The sequence below is a fragment of the Miscanthus floridulus genome, chromosome 9, assembly GCF_019320115.1.
Source record: "Miscanthus floridulus cultivar M001 chromosome 9, ASM1932011v1, whole genome shotgun sequence".
In the NCBI taxonomy this organism is placed as follows: Eukaryota; Viridiplantae; Streptophyta; class Magnoliopsida; order Poales; family Poaceae; genus Miscanthus; species Miscanthus floridulus.
In genome coordinates, this window is record NC_089588.1 from 81,201,879 (window position 1) to 81,214,824 (window position 12,946).

General features: G+C 40.7%; 1 protein-coding gene across 1 annotated transcript; it reads left to right on the forward strand.

Moving 5' to 3' along the window:
- The first annotated feature begins 7,729 nt into the window (after positions 1-7,729).
- On the forward strand, positions 7,730-11,908 carry LOC136482254 (nicotianamine aminotransferase 1-like). Its single transcript, XM_066479476.1, has 7 exons — positions 7,730-8,316; positions 9,967-10,306; positions 10,399-10,617; positions 10,823-10,882; positions 10,985-11,140; positions 11,245-11,338; positions 11,524-11,908. The coding sequence occupies exons 1-7, from the start codon at positions 8,009-8,011 to the stop codon at positions 11,643-11,645; spliced, it is 1,299 nt and encodes a 432-aa protein (XP_066335573.1). The 5' UTR covers positions 7,730-8,008; the 3' UTR covers positions 11,646-11,908.
- Positions 11,909-12,946: the final 1,038 nt, after the last annotated feature.

Consider the following 12,946-nt stretch of genomic DNA (forward strand, 5'->3'; position numbering starts at 1 on the left):
TTTTCCCTTTTCGATCCTCTCCCCGGTTCCTAACCAAAACAAGAGTGCACGCGTCTCCATGGTCTAAATATAATGGACAAGAACTCAAGAGTGAACTTACTTGATGATTAAGTTGACGAGCATGAGCGCGAGTAATAGGACCAGAAACTGGTACTTGTGTCGGCGTGGATGTATCGTTGGTGTTGATGTCATCATCATCCTCCCCTTCTTGTATTTGAGTCGTCCTCGACTCAAGCTCGTCTTCTTCTCCCAAATATGGCTTCAAATCTGCAATGTTAAATGTAGGACTAACCCAAAAATTTGCTGGCAGATCGAGCTTATATGCATTATCATTAATTTTCTCTAACACTTTAAATGGTCCAGCAACCCTAGGCATCAATTTAGACTGTCTCCATTCAGGAAATCTATCCTTTCTCAAGTACAACCAAACTAAATCTCCAGGTTCAAATATTAGTTCCTTTCTACCTTTATCACAAGCAAACTTATATTTAGCATTCATACGCTCTATGTTTTCTTTAGTTGTTTCATGCAGTTTTAACATCAATTCAGCACGCTTAGTAGCATCAAAATTTAGTTTTTCAGAAGATGGCAAAGGCATCAAATCAATAGGAGCACGAGGCAAGAAACCATATACAATCTGAAATGGGCACATCTTTGTAGTAGAATGCAGCGAACGATTATAAGCAAATTCAATATGAGGCAAACAATCTTCCCACATCTTAATGTTCTTCTTTGAAATAGCCCTTAACATAGTAGACAAAGTTCTATTGACAACTTTAGTTTGACCATCGGTTTGGGGATGACATGTAGTAGAAAACAAAAGCTTAGTCCCCAGTTTTCCCCATAAAGTCTTCCAAAAATGACTAAGAAATTTAGCATCACGATTAGAAACAATTATGTCGGGCACACCATGCAAATGAATAATTTCTCGAAAGAACAAATCAGCAATATGAGTAGCATCAGCCGTTTTATAACAAGGTATGAAATGTGTCATCTTAGAAAATCTATCAACAACCACAAACACACTATCACATCCCTTCCTAGTCTTTGGCAAACCCAACACAAAATTCATAGAAATATCTTCCCAAGGAGTACTAGGAACAGGTAGAGGCAAATACAAACCGTGTGGATTTAACCATGATTTAGCCTTTTGACATGTTGTGCAACGAGCAACAAACCTCTCCACATCTCTTCTCATCTTTGGCCAAAAGAAATGACCAGCAAGTATGTCCTCCGTTTTCTTAGCTCCAAAATGCTCCATCAAGCCACCTCCATGCACTTCCTGCAGCAACAACAAACAAACAGAGCTAGCTGAAATGTATAGCTTGTTAGCTCTAAACACAAACCCATCACTAAAGATGAATTTGTTCCAACCCTTCTCATTTTTACAATGAAGCAACACATCTTTTAAATCAGCATCATTAACATATTAGTCTTTAATTATTTCTACTTCAAAGATTTTGTAATCAAGTTGATTCAGCAAGGTATATCTCATAGACAAAGCATCAACAATAATATTCTCTTTCCCTTTCTTGTGCTTAATAACATAAAGAAAAGATTCAATAAATTCAACCCACATAGCATGTCTACGGTTCAATTTCCCTTGACTACGAATATGCTTCAAAGATTCATGATCAGAATAAATAACAAACTCTTTAGGCCACAAGTAATGCTGTCATGTTTCTAATGTGTGAAAAAGAGCATACAATTCCTTATCATTAGTAGAATAATTCAGAACAGGCCCGCTCAATTTTTCACTAAAATACGTAACAGGTTTGCCTTCTTGTAACAAAACACCACCCAGTCCAATTCCACTAGCATCACATTCAAGCTCAAAAGTCTTATTAAAATCAGGAAGTTAGAGGAGAGGTGCATGTGTCAACTTATCTTTCAGCATGTTGAAGGAGTTCTCTTGTACTTTGCCCTAACTAAAAGGCACTCCCTTCTTTGTAAACTCAATCAAAGGTGCGGTAATAGTGTTGAAGTCCTTCACAAAATAGTGATAGAAACCAGCAAGTCCTAGGAAACTCCATACTTGTGTGATAGTCTTTGGTATAGGCCATCCCTGTATAGCTTCTACCTTGGCTTGATCAACCTCAATTCCCTATGGAGTCACAACATAGCCAAGAAAAGACACTCGATCGGTGCAAAAGGTGCACTTCTCAAGGTTACCAAATAAACGTGCATCTCGTAAAGCATTAAAAATAGCACGTAAGTGATCAAGATGTTCATCCATGGATTTGCTATAAATCAATATATCATCAAAGTAGACTACCACAAAATTTCTAATGAAAGCACGTAGAACCTCGTTCATTAATCTCATGAAAGTACTAGGTGCATTAGTTAACCCAAAAGACATGACTAACCACTCATATAAACCAAATTTAGTTTTGAAAGCAGTTTTCCATTCATCTCCCAATTTCATATGAATCTGACAGTACCCACTACGCGAATCAACTTTGGAAAACACAACAACACCACTCAGTTCATCAAGCATATTATCCAAATGTGGAATAGGGTGTCAATATCGAATGGTGATATTATTAATAGCTCTACAATCAACACACATACGCCATGTTCCATCTTTCTTAGGCACTAAAATAACAAGAACAACACAAGGACTAAGGGACTCATGCACATAACATTTGTCGAGTAGTTCTTGCACTTGTCGCTGAATTTCCTTCGTTTCTTCCGAATTTGTCCTGTATGGCACACAGTTTGGCAAAGATGCACTAGGAATAAGATCAATTTGGTGCTCAATCCCTCGTATTGGTGGCAGTCCTGCTGGTATCTCACTTGGAAAAACATTCGAATACTCCTGCAAAATATTAGCAACAGCAGGGGGCAAAGAATGCTGCATATCATGAACTAAAATCAAAGCATCCTTGCATACCAAAGCATATGCAACAGAAGTGGAAGCAACCAATTCATTAATATCAAATTTAGTAGCAAGCAAGCAATGTTCTTTCAATCTTATCTCATCTTTCTTACTACTAATAGATTTGACATTTTTATCGATCTCAGTTTTAGTTTTCTTAGCTTTAGCAACATCATCACGCACAATAGCTTCAGGAGACATAGGAAGCAAAACAATTTTCTTATCATGGTGTATGAGAGAATACATATTTGATCTACCATGATGGATGCAATATGTATCAAATTGCCATGGTCTACCTAGTAGAATATGACAAGCTTTCGTAGGCACAACATCACACTCAACAACATCATGATATGATCCAATAGCAAAATTAATTCATACCGGTCTCATCACCTTAACCTTACCACTATTGTTGAGCCATCGAATGTGATATGGATGTGGGTGTGGTTTGGTTGTAAGTGCAAGCTTCTCTACCATATCGCTGCTAGCCAAGTTGTTGTAGCTACCTCCATCAATTATCACACAGCATGAACGCTCTTTAATAACACACTTTGTTTGGAACAGTGTATGCCACTAATTTTGCTCCACCTTCTCCATTTGTGCCCTAAGCACACACTGCACAATGAGGCTCTCATAATGATCTGCATCCTCTGCACCAATCTGCTCTTCTAGTTGTTCCTCACTACCTACATGGTCAGCAGCAAGCAAAGCAAGTGTATCTTCATCAAAATCACTAGCAGAGGAATACTCACCATCATCTTTGAGGACCATAACACGCTTGCTTGGACAGTCATGCATCACATGTCCATACCCCTTGCACCAGTGACACTGAATGACTCTTGTTCTACCTATGGATGCACGGATGAAGCACTCATAGCAGGCTTCTAGATCGTCTTCGCCACTAAATTTGTGGGAGTAGCACGAGGCTATCGCTGGGTGATGGCATAGGAGTACATGTAGTTAGAGTAGTAGTCGTGCAGGGCTGCCATGAATTAGTCTTCCCTGCAGAAATATTATTCTTGGCACTGGCACGTCTCCTCTGCACTTCCCTTTCAGCTTTACAAGCAAGATGAAATAAATGGGTTATGTTAGTGTATTCTTTATACGCAAGGATGTCCTAAATTTCACGATTTAACCCAGCCAAAAATATTGCCATAGCAGGTTCCTCATCCTCATCTAAATTATAACGCAACATACCCATTTGCAATTCTTGATAATATTCTTCTACACTTTTAGCACCCTGTCTCAGTTGTTGCAATTTATTTAACAAATCACGTGTATAGTAAGAAGGAACAAATCTGGCCCTCATTATTCGTTTCAAAGCATTCCAAGTTTGTGGTATGTTATTAGAATTTTTCTTGCCATGTTCTATCCACTAAACAGTAGCAAAATTAGTAAACTCACTAGTAGCAGCTCTAACACGTGTATTCTCAGGAAATTCATGACATGCAAACTTTTGGTCAACAACAATTTCCCAAGAAATGTATGCATCAGGATCATACTTACCATCAAAAGGAGGTATTTTAAATTTAATTTTACTAAAAACATCATTATTATTGGGTACCTCGCGTCGGTGGTGACCACCCATACCTCTATGATTATGGCGTAGGCGACGCCGGTCACGAGTGTCATGAGCACCATGTTCAGTATCAGCAATATAATCATCATAATTATCTTTGAGTCGCTCTTCATCCTTGTTGTCTTCATTATGCTGCTCTTTGTCTTTCGTGTGGAAGTCATCAAAATGCTTTAGAACAGCAGCAAGGCTTCTGTCCATACGAGCAACAGATGCCTCTAATCTTGTAAACTTGGTGGTGGTGGCAAGTTGGGTAGCCTTCAATTGCCCAATCTTGTCATTGGTCACCTGTAAATCTTGATCAAGTCCTTCTATATGCAGCTACACTTGCCTTATAAAATGTTGAATGATGCCCTTGGTGCGAGGAGATTGTGGCATCTTGTTAACATCCTCTGATCTTGACATGGTTTAAAAGACAAGGACAACAAGAAAACAGGTGAAGAAATAAAAAGCCCTACAGCTATTAGGATGTAGCTACAGCAAGACGCTCACTCTCAACCCGTTACACAAGCTCTTACCAATTCTTACCTTGCTCAACACGAGGGGACGACAACCAACAAGTCTACAACCGTGGAATGAAGTGTATTGGTGCTGCAACAACAACACCTGCCAAGCTGTAGTCGAAATATGTGGAGCTGTAGGTGGGTTAAAGCAAGGAAGTACTAGCACCACGTTAGTCACAAAAGCAAGCTGAATAATCGTTCAACGGTGGTACTGTGCTGGTCCTAGCCTAGACCGTGCTGGAGGCGCGAGCCTGGACACAAAGGAAGTCATAACACACCACCGGAAACAATGGAGAAGCACAACGAACAACCCCTTTTCTTCCTATTTTTTCTTTCTTTCTTTCGTTTGTTAGGGGATCCTCAAAATTGATTATATAAACAAAAAGACTTCACAAGAGTCACACACCACACAAACTTTTTCTAAAATGACAGTGGTATTCTGGTAAAACCGAGCCAATATGTATGCACAATGTGGAGAAGTCGAGTACAGGTATGGACTTCTGCTGCCTTTCTGGAACACTTCAATATATGTAGCACAAGTGCAAACAGCAATAAGATTTGGTAACACGACGCAGCAACCAATTCGGACTCCACACTGATTCCAACTCGGTCTTTAACAAGATTAGGACTCTGGAGTAAGCTGAGCTAATATGGATATGTTGTACGTGGAAAAGTTGAGTATAGATATGAACTACTGCTGCACAAAGATGTACTCCGATTTGGACTCAAAACAACAATAAGGCAGCTATCAATTCGGACTCAAAACCAACTCAGATTCCTACTCAGACTTGAACACAAGGATGTATTCGGATTCAACCAACAGAAGGTTTATATGGTAGCACACGGCTGTGACTAGAACATGATAAGAACTCAAAACTCTAAAGGACTAAAACTAAGACCAGCAACTCGACACAACCGATACAAACCAAAAACTCAACAAGCCCTAACTAAGCAGTGCAAGCAAAGGCTCAAAGGGTTTATAGGATTGCAGGTAAACTAACCTACTATTTTTTGGCTTTTCTGGACTATAGGAAAAATTAAAAACAGCGAAGGATTCGAAGTCTCTCACCGATAAACCTTGTTCTGATTACCAACTGGTATGAACCCGCTAGGGTTGAATCCCGATCTTTCGATGAGAGGGCATAGGATAACTCGATTGGTGGATGGAGACGACGTTCACGGCCCGACTACAGCCTTCCAAGCTACGCCTTAGCAACCGATATACCACCTCCAATGGCTACCACGATCTTGTGGAGCGCATCACCCGGCCACTAGAGCACTCGTCCTGCAAACAATTGAAGAACTAGCAAGAACAAGTATAACAAGTACTGAATTTACTAGATGAAGATGAAGGTTTCAAACTCAATCTCAAATAAGGTGGGGTTCCAGAGACAAGAAGTCGGACGGCAGATCTAGCACGCGCGCTTACAAGCAAGTAGCGAGAGCTAAACTTGATCTAAACAAAACCCAACTGTTCTTGGTGACGGCTAAGGGGTATATGAAGGTGGAAGGATGACCATCAGGGTGTTGGGGTCGTGCTGCAACCCTAGGACGCGTCCTTAATGGACCCGACTTTATACACGGCCCATTGGGCCAAACTAAGGCGGCGCAACACCTTTGGACAGAAAACTTCTCGGTAGTAATTCGGTCATTGCGGCCACCTCAGAACATATATGGACTTGATTCCAGATCCATGTGAAAATAGTCTTCATAAGGATTCCATGAAGTACTTGAACGCCCCAAACCGAGTCCGTATGCGACCGTGGTGTCCATCACAAGTTGGAGCTGTCCTGAAGTCCGAATCCAGCCTGCGCGAATCATTTTCCCTTTCCGTCCTCTCCCTGGTTCCTAACCAAAACAAGAGTGTACGTGTCTCCATGGTCTAAATATAATGGATAGTAACTCAAGAGTGAACTTACTTGATGATTAAGTTGACGAGCACGAGCGCGAGTAATAGAACCAGAAACTGGTACTTGTGTCGGCGTGGATGTATCGTTGGTGTTGATATCCTCATCATAAGTTATAAAAGGAAGCCATAAAACATCAGCTGAACAAATTATTCATGTCATTTGACTCATTCTGGCTAGCGGCCAACTAGGTTATATAATAACAAAAAATCATATTTAAGGCCTAAAGCAGTAGTAATTAGCTAATAGCATTGTTGGCAAACCTATGTGCTGATAACAATAAACATGTCCAAACGTGCCGCCGGAGACGACATGGCATGGGCACACTAAATCATGGCTATGAAGGGCCTTAGTGGGCCACCCAGATTAACTGACCTTTCTTGTGCTAGGGGTATAGCCCTAGCAGGACACTAAGGTGTGGGCCGGGCCAGCACGAGCACGATAAGATTCGGACCGTGTCGTGCTCTGGCCAGGCCTTAACAGATCATGCCTCGTGCCTGTGTTAAGGTTCGGCCCTAATGGACATCTATAGATATAATGTAAAGAAAAAGAGAACTATTGTAAATTTTTAGTTTCCGGACATGTTGGGCATTAAATAGTTATATATCCTGTTATAAGACTTGGGGTAATTAATCCATTATTAATTAACTGATAACTACATCCATCGAATTTTGTCAATACTAATAATTTTACTCTGCATCCGCATGGATATCAAAAGCTCCTTTGTATATTTAAACCCCGGATTCAGATTCGGATTCAGATTTAGATTAGCATGTATGATGATGATAAGACAAGATCCTAATAAAGGAACAAAAAAGAAGACAAAAGGAGAGGACGACACGTAACAAAACCATTTGTAGTGCGATCTCTGAATCCTCAATCATTCATCGCCATCTGCTCTGTTTACTCTGTTCCTCTCTTCTTCTTCTTCTTCTTCTTCTTCCCCAAGATGGTTACTCTCTGTTCCCCTCACCTTCTTACTCCCCAAGTTAGACTCTGCTCCCAGTGCTATAAGTAGACGGACGGGCACACTTCACCACAAGTGCCCTTCATCACACAAATCCACTCCACCACTCTCCACAGCTCGCAGTGGCCAAGCCGCCATCCAAGCGAAACCTCTCGGAGCACCAGAGCAACCACCACGATGGAGAAGAGCGCCAGCAATGAGGGGGTGGCGGCTGTCCCGGACTCGTGGAACTTCGAGCCGAACGAGAGGCTCCTGGGCCTGATGTCGATCTCGGTGCGCGGCGTGCTGGCCAGGATCAAGGCCGAGATGGTTGCCGCAGGCGGCGGCGGCGGCGGGAGGCCGGTGATCCCGATGGGCCATGGCGACCCGTCGGCGTTCCCGTGCTTCCCGACGGCGCCGGAGGCCGTGGACGCAGTCGCCGGCGCGCTCCAGTCCGGGGAGTACAACTCCTACTCCACTTGCGTCGGCCTTGAGCCCGCACGGAGGTGAGATGACGTCGACTGACTTCTTGGCCGCTTCTCTATCTCTGTTGCTTCCTTCCTTTGCTGAAGTTTTTTTTTTTTTTTTTTTGTGAACATTGCTGAAGTTATTTCTAGATGCATGCAAATCTTGCTTAAATAGAATGATGGGGAAACTGGTGGTGGCATTTCACAATCAAAATTTTTCATTTTTCATTGATGGGGAAACTGGTGGTGGCATTTCACAATCAAAATTTTTCATTTTTCATTCATCGTGGTGAATGGTATGATTCAGTAACAAAATTGTTGGTACTGGAGTATCTCAGTTTCCCCGATAAAACTGAAACATCATCTGTGATGTGAGCTCACACACAGCAAAAAGTCACAAGGTAGGAATGGTACCATATATACCAGACAAATAGACAAGTGAATCACTGTTGGACTGGTGCTCTGGATACCACACAAACAGAGAATAACTATTATGTACTAGACTGGTGCTGTGGATAGGGATGGATTCGATAGGAATCGAATTCGTATAGCACTATTTACTATATTTTAATATGAATCTTATAGGATGTGAATAACGAAATGGATATTTTGAATTGGGATTTGCATTTGGATATCTACTTAATGTTGAAAAATCAATGAAACTATATGTAAATATTTATCAATAAATAAATTAAATATGGAAAAATAATTTCATCAATATATGAATAACTAACGTACTTAAAATTAATATGATTACCCATATGAAAATTAATAAAAGTTAACCTTTATATATCATTGATAATATTAAAATTAATTTAATGTCATTGCCAAATAGATAACTATAAATGATGCATATCATTTGTGATATTAAAATTAACGTCACATAAATTTTTAATTAGTCATAGGTATATGTTTTAGATCATTTTACAGACCACTTTGTTATTCACATATACAAATAATGTCGGATATTTTACATTTTTTTTTCAAATACGGATCTGAAGATGGATAGAGAAAACTCATAAAAATCAAATTTGGATACACCTGTGTAGTATGCATATCAGAATCAGATATGAATATGGATATCCATATTGATGTTAAAATAAATACTAATATCAGATCTTTTGGACTTTTTAGCATCTGGATTATCCCAGCTGTGGAAAGGCCCTTTTACTTCCCAGTCTTATTCCTGAAGTCAACATGATTTTAATAGCCAGTTCTAGTAACATAGTTCTGTTTGGGAATCACTGAACCTTTACATATGCTGACGTTGTCTTGGCCAGCTTGCTGTGATAGCCACTAATATCAACAATACAAAGGGAAATATTGCTTTCCACTTTGGTTCATGTTACAACTATAAGATTCACTTTCTTAGATTGTGATCAATCATGACATTTTCGTTTCATGTTTTCCTGATATTCTTTTGTTATACCATCGGACCCAGGACTGTCACGGGCTCACGGTCATAAGAAACAATAACTGAATCCTGCACCTGTGCTATGTGTTCAGTCTCTTGGTACCTAGGTGCTTGGACACTGAAATTTTCTTCCATCAGACATTTATGGCTATTTCTTGCAGCACAAAATACACAGTCTTATTTGTTTTTAATCACTACAGATTCCATTATACATCTATGTTCTTCACAACTCTAAACATAGTTACCTTATGGTGGTTTAAAACCATAAATTTCAGGTCCATTGCGCAGTACTTATCACGTGATTTGCCATATGAATTGTCACTTGATGATGTCTACCTCACAAACGGCTGTGCTCAGGCAATTGAGATAATCTGCTCTGTGTTAGCTCGTCCGGGTGCCAACATCTTGCTCCCAAGGCCTGGCTACAAGTTCTATGAGCTGCGCGCTGTTTTCAATGGCATGGAAGTCCGGTACTACGATCTTCTACCTGGGAAAGACTGGGAGGTTGACACTGATGGCGTCCAAGCTCTTGCTGACAAGAATACTGTTGCCATTGTCATTATCAACCCAGGAAACCCTTGTGGCAATGTGTACTCCTATGAGCACCTGGCCAAGGCAAGTTCTAATATAAGATAGTTCTGGTTCTGCCTTAGTTGACTGCTCTGGTGGGATAGTCTGAATGCCTATTTGTGTTCATTGTTTTTTAGGTTGCTGAGACCGCGCGTAAACTTGGCATATTTGTCATAGCAGATGAGGCTTATGCATACTTGACATTTGGAGAGAGGAAATTTGTGCCGATGGGTGTGTTTGGGGCTGTGGCTCCAGTGATCACACTGGGGTCATTATCGAAGAGATGGCTGGTGCCCGGTTGGCGGCTTGGATGGATTGTTACCAATGATCCTAGTGGTGTATTTCAGAGAACCAAGGTTCTTAATTTACTTCTCATGCTCTAACATCGGTTATGTGTTGACCAGTATTGGAAAGTTTGTTTGCATTTTATTTTAACAAAATGCCCTGGGTGCTGACATAGCTGATTTAATAGTAAAGCTATTCTTCAGATTTTGGAATTAAATGAAGGTACAGCGCAAAATGCAGTCGCACAATGCTTACACATGTTTTTTCTTCTTTCAGGTAGCCGCTAGCATCAGGACCTACCATTATATCTGCTCTGATCCTACAACATTTGTTCAGGTGACGATAACCGCATTGCCATTTTCTTGCAAGGCTAGAAATTCATAGGAAATATAATGGTCTGCATCGACTTAAATCACATCACAAAATTCTGTTGGTTAGGGAGCAGTTCCAAACCTCCTGGAGAACTCAAAGGAGGAATTCTTCCAAAAAACCATCAAAATTCTCAAAGAAAGTGCAGATATATGCTGGGAAAAGCTGAATGGCATCAACGGAGTCACATGCCCAAGCAGACCAATGGGATCCATGTTTATAATGGTCTGTGATTAGTCACTACATATATAGTCTTCCATGTTGCAAAGTACATCATGAGTGATTCGCTAACATACATGCTGGTGTGAAATTTCCATGACCTGCTACAGGTGAAGCTGGATCTGTCCTGCCTGCAGGACATCAAAGATGACATGGACTTCTGCTGCCGGCTGGCAAAGGAAGAATCAGTTGTTGTTCTGCCAGGTGCTTTATTGTTCTCTCCTGAATATATACATACATGATTCTTTTGAAACTATAGTTCTAGAAGAACTAATACAGATCGGTTCATTCATCTGTTTAGTACAAGACATTTTTCTCATCCACCTTGAGATCGATCACCTTTTGTGTTTGAGATGTAATGTAACATGGTGGAAACAAATTTTTGTCAGGACGTGTTGTGGGATGCAAGGATTGGCTCCGGATCACCTTTGCAATTGATCCGTCTTCTCTCGAAGACGGCCTTGACAGGCTCAAGTCCTTCTGCCTGCGACACAGCAAGCCAGCACAGTGATGTGATGAACTGCTAGCCGGTTCGTTGCAGCACGAGACAGACTGTTATGAGCTTCAACAGATGTATGATATTGTAATTGTAACATCTTCACTCGAAGATGATATATTTGATGCTCTAGCTACGTCCATAGTACATTAGTAGTTAGTACCAAGCAGTGGGGTCTGCTTTGTCTTCTAGTGTACAAAGACTCCACCTCTTGGAAACAATAAAGTTTGGGTTAATCACCTTGGAAGTGAAATCAATGCTTCCTTTTTATGTTGTTATATCCTTTGTTGTGGGGCTGGTATCCTTTTTAAGGCCTCGTTTAGATGCATTCCAAATTCCAAGTTTTTTCACTCTCTCTCCATCACATCAATTTTTAGCCACTTGCATGGAGTATTAAATATAGGTAAAAAAAATAACTAATTATACAGTTTAGTTAGAAATCACGAGATAAATCTTTTGAGCCTAGTTGGTCCACGATTGGACAATATTTGCCAAATAAGATGAAAGTGGTACTATTTATCGGGTTCACTTTTTTTCGCAATCTAAACGAGGCCTAAAATGGAGGGAGTGTGACTTAGAGCAAGACTAGTATAGATACTTACAACCAATCTATTAGCTCATTTGTATAATAGTTAGCTGGCTTATAGCCTACTTGTCTGTCACGCAGAACTTCATGGTTCTTGTGCATAAGCTGGCTGTAAGCTTACAACCCGCATCTCTTGTCTCTCTTCCCCTCTCTCCTCCACGTCAGCATACAACCTGCTTATAGCCCCTTATTATACTTACACTTAGACTAATGTATGAGGTTGTACCGAAAAGACTAGAATGCCCTTATACGCTAGGAATTTGATTAGGGTCGAATTAGAGGGTAAGGGCATTTCAGTCCGTCTGTTGTAACACGGGGCATTATAAACAGAGTGTCTATAAATAAATGAACCTAGTGGTTTTTTTATTACAAACAATTAATCGCTCTACTATTTCACCTTCGTATTTATCCTCACAAGCTAACTGTTCAAGAATTCACAGTTGACTACAACATCCTTCAAGCCGTGCGTTGACGGTTTGACGCACAGCAACGAGAGCGCAGCACGCCAGCACGCGTGGTTCTCATCTCCTCGGTTCGCGTGGGCTTCAAATTTCCTCACGACGATGACGACATGCGGTGCGGGCCACTTGATCACCTCATGACATGACACGTACGGCACAGCACAGCAGTAAATAATCCACGAACAGGCTGAAGATACGTGAATCCAAAATTTTCTATTATACGTACTCGCTGTCGTATGTAATCTTACTGTTTAAATCTTGTTTCGAAA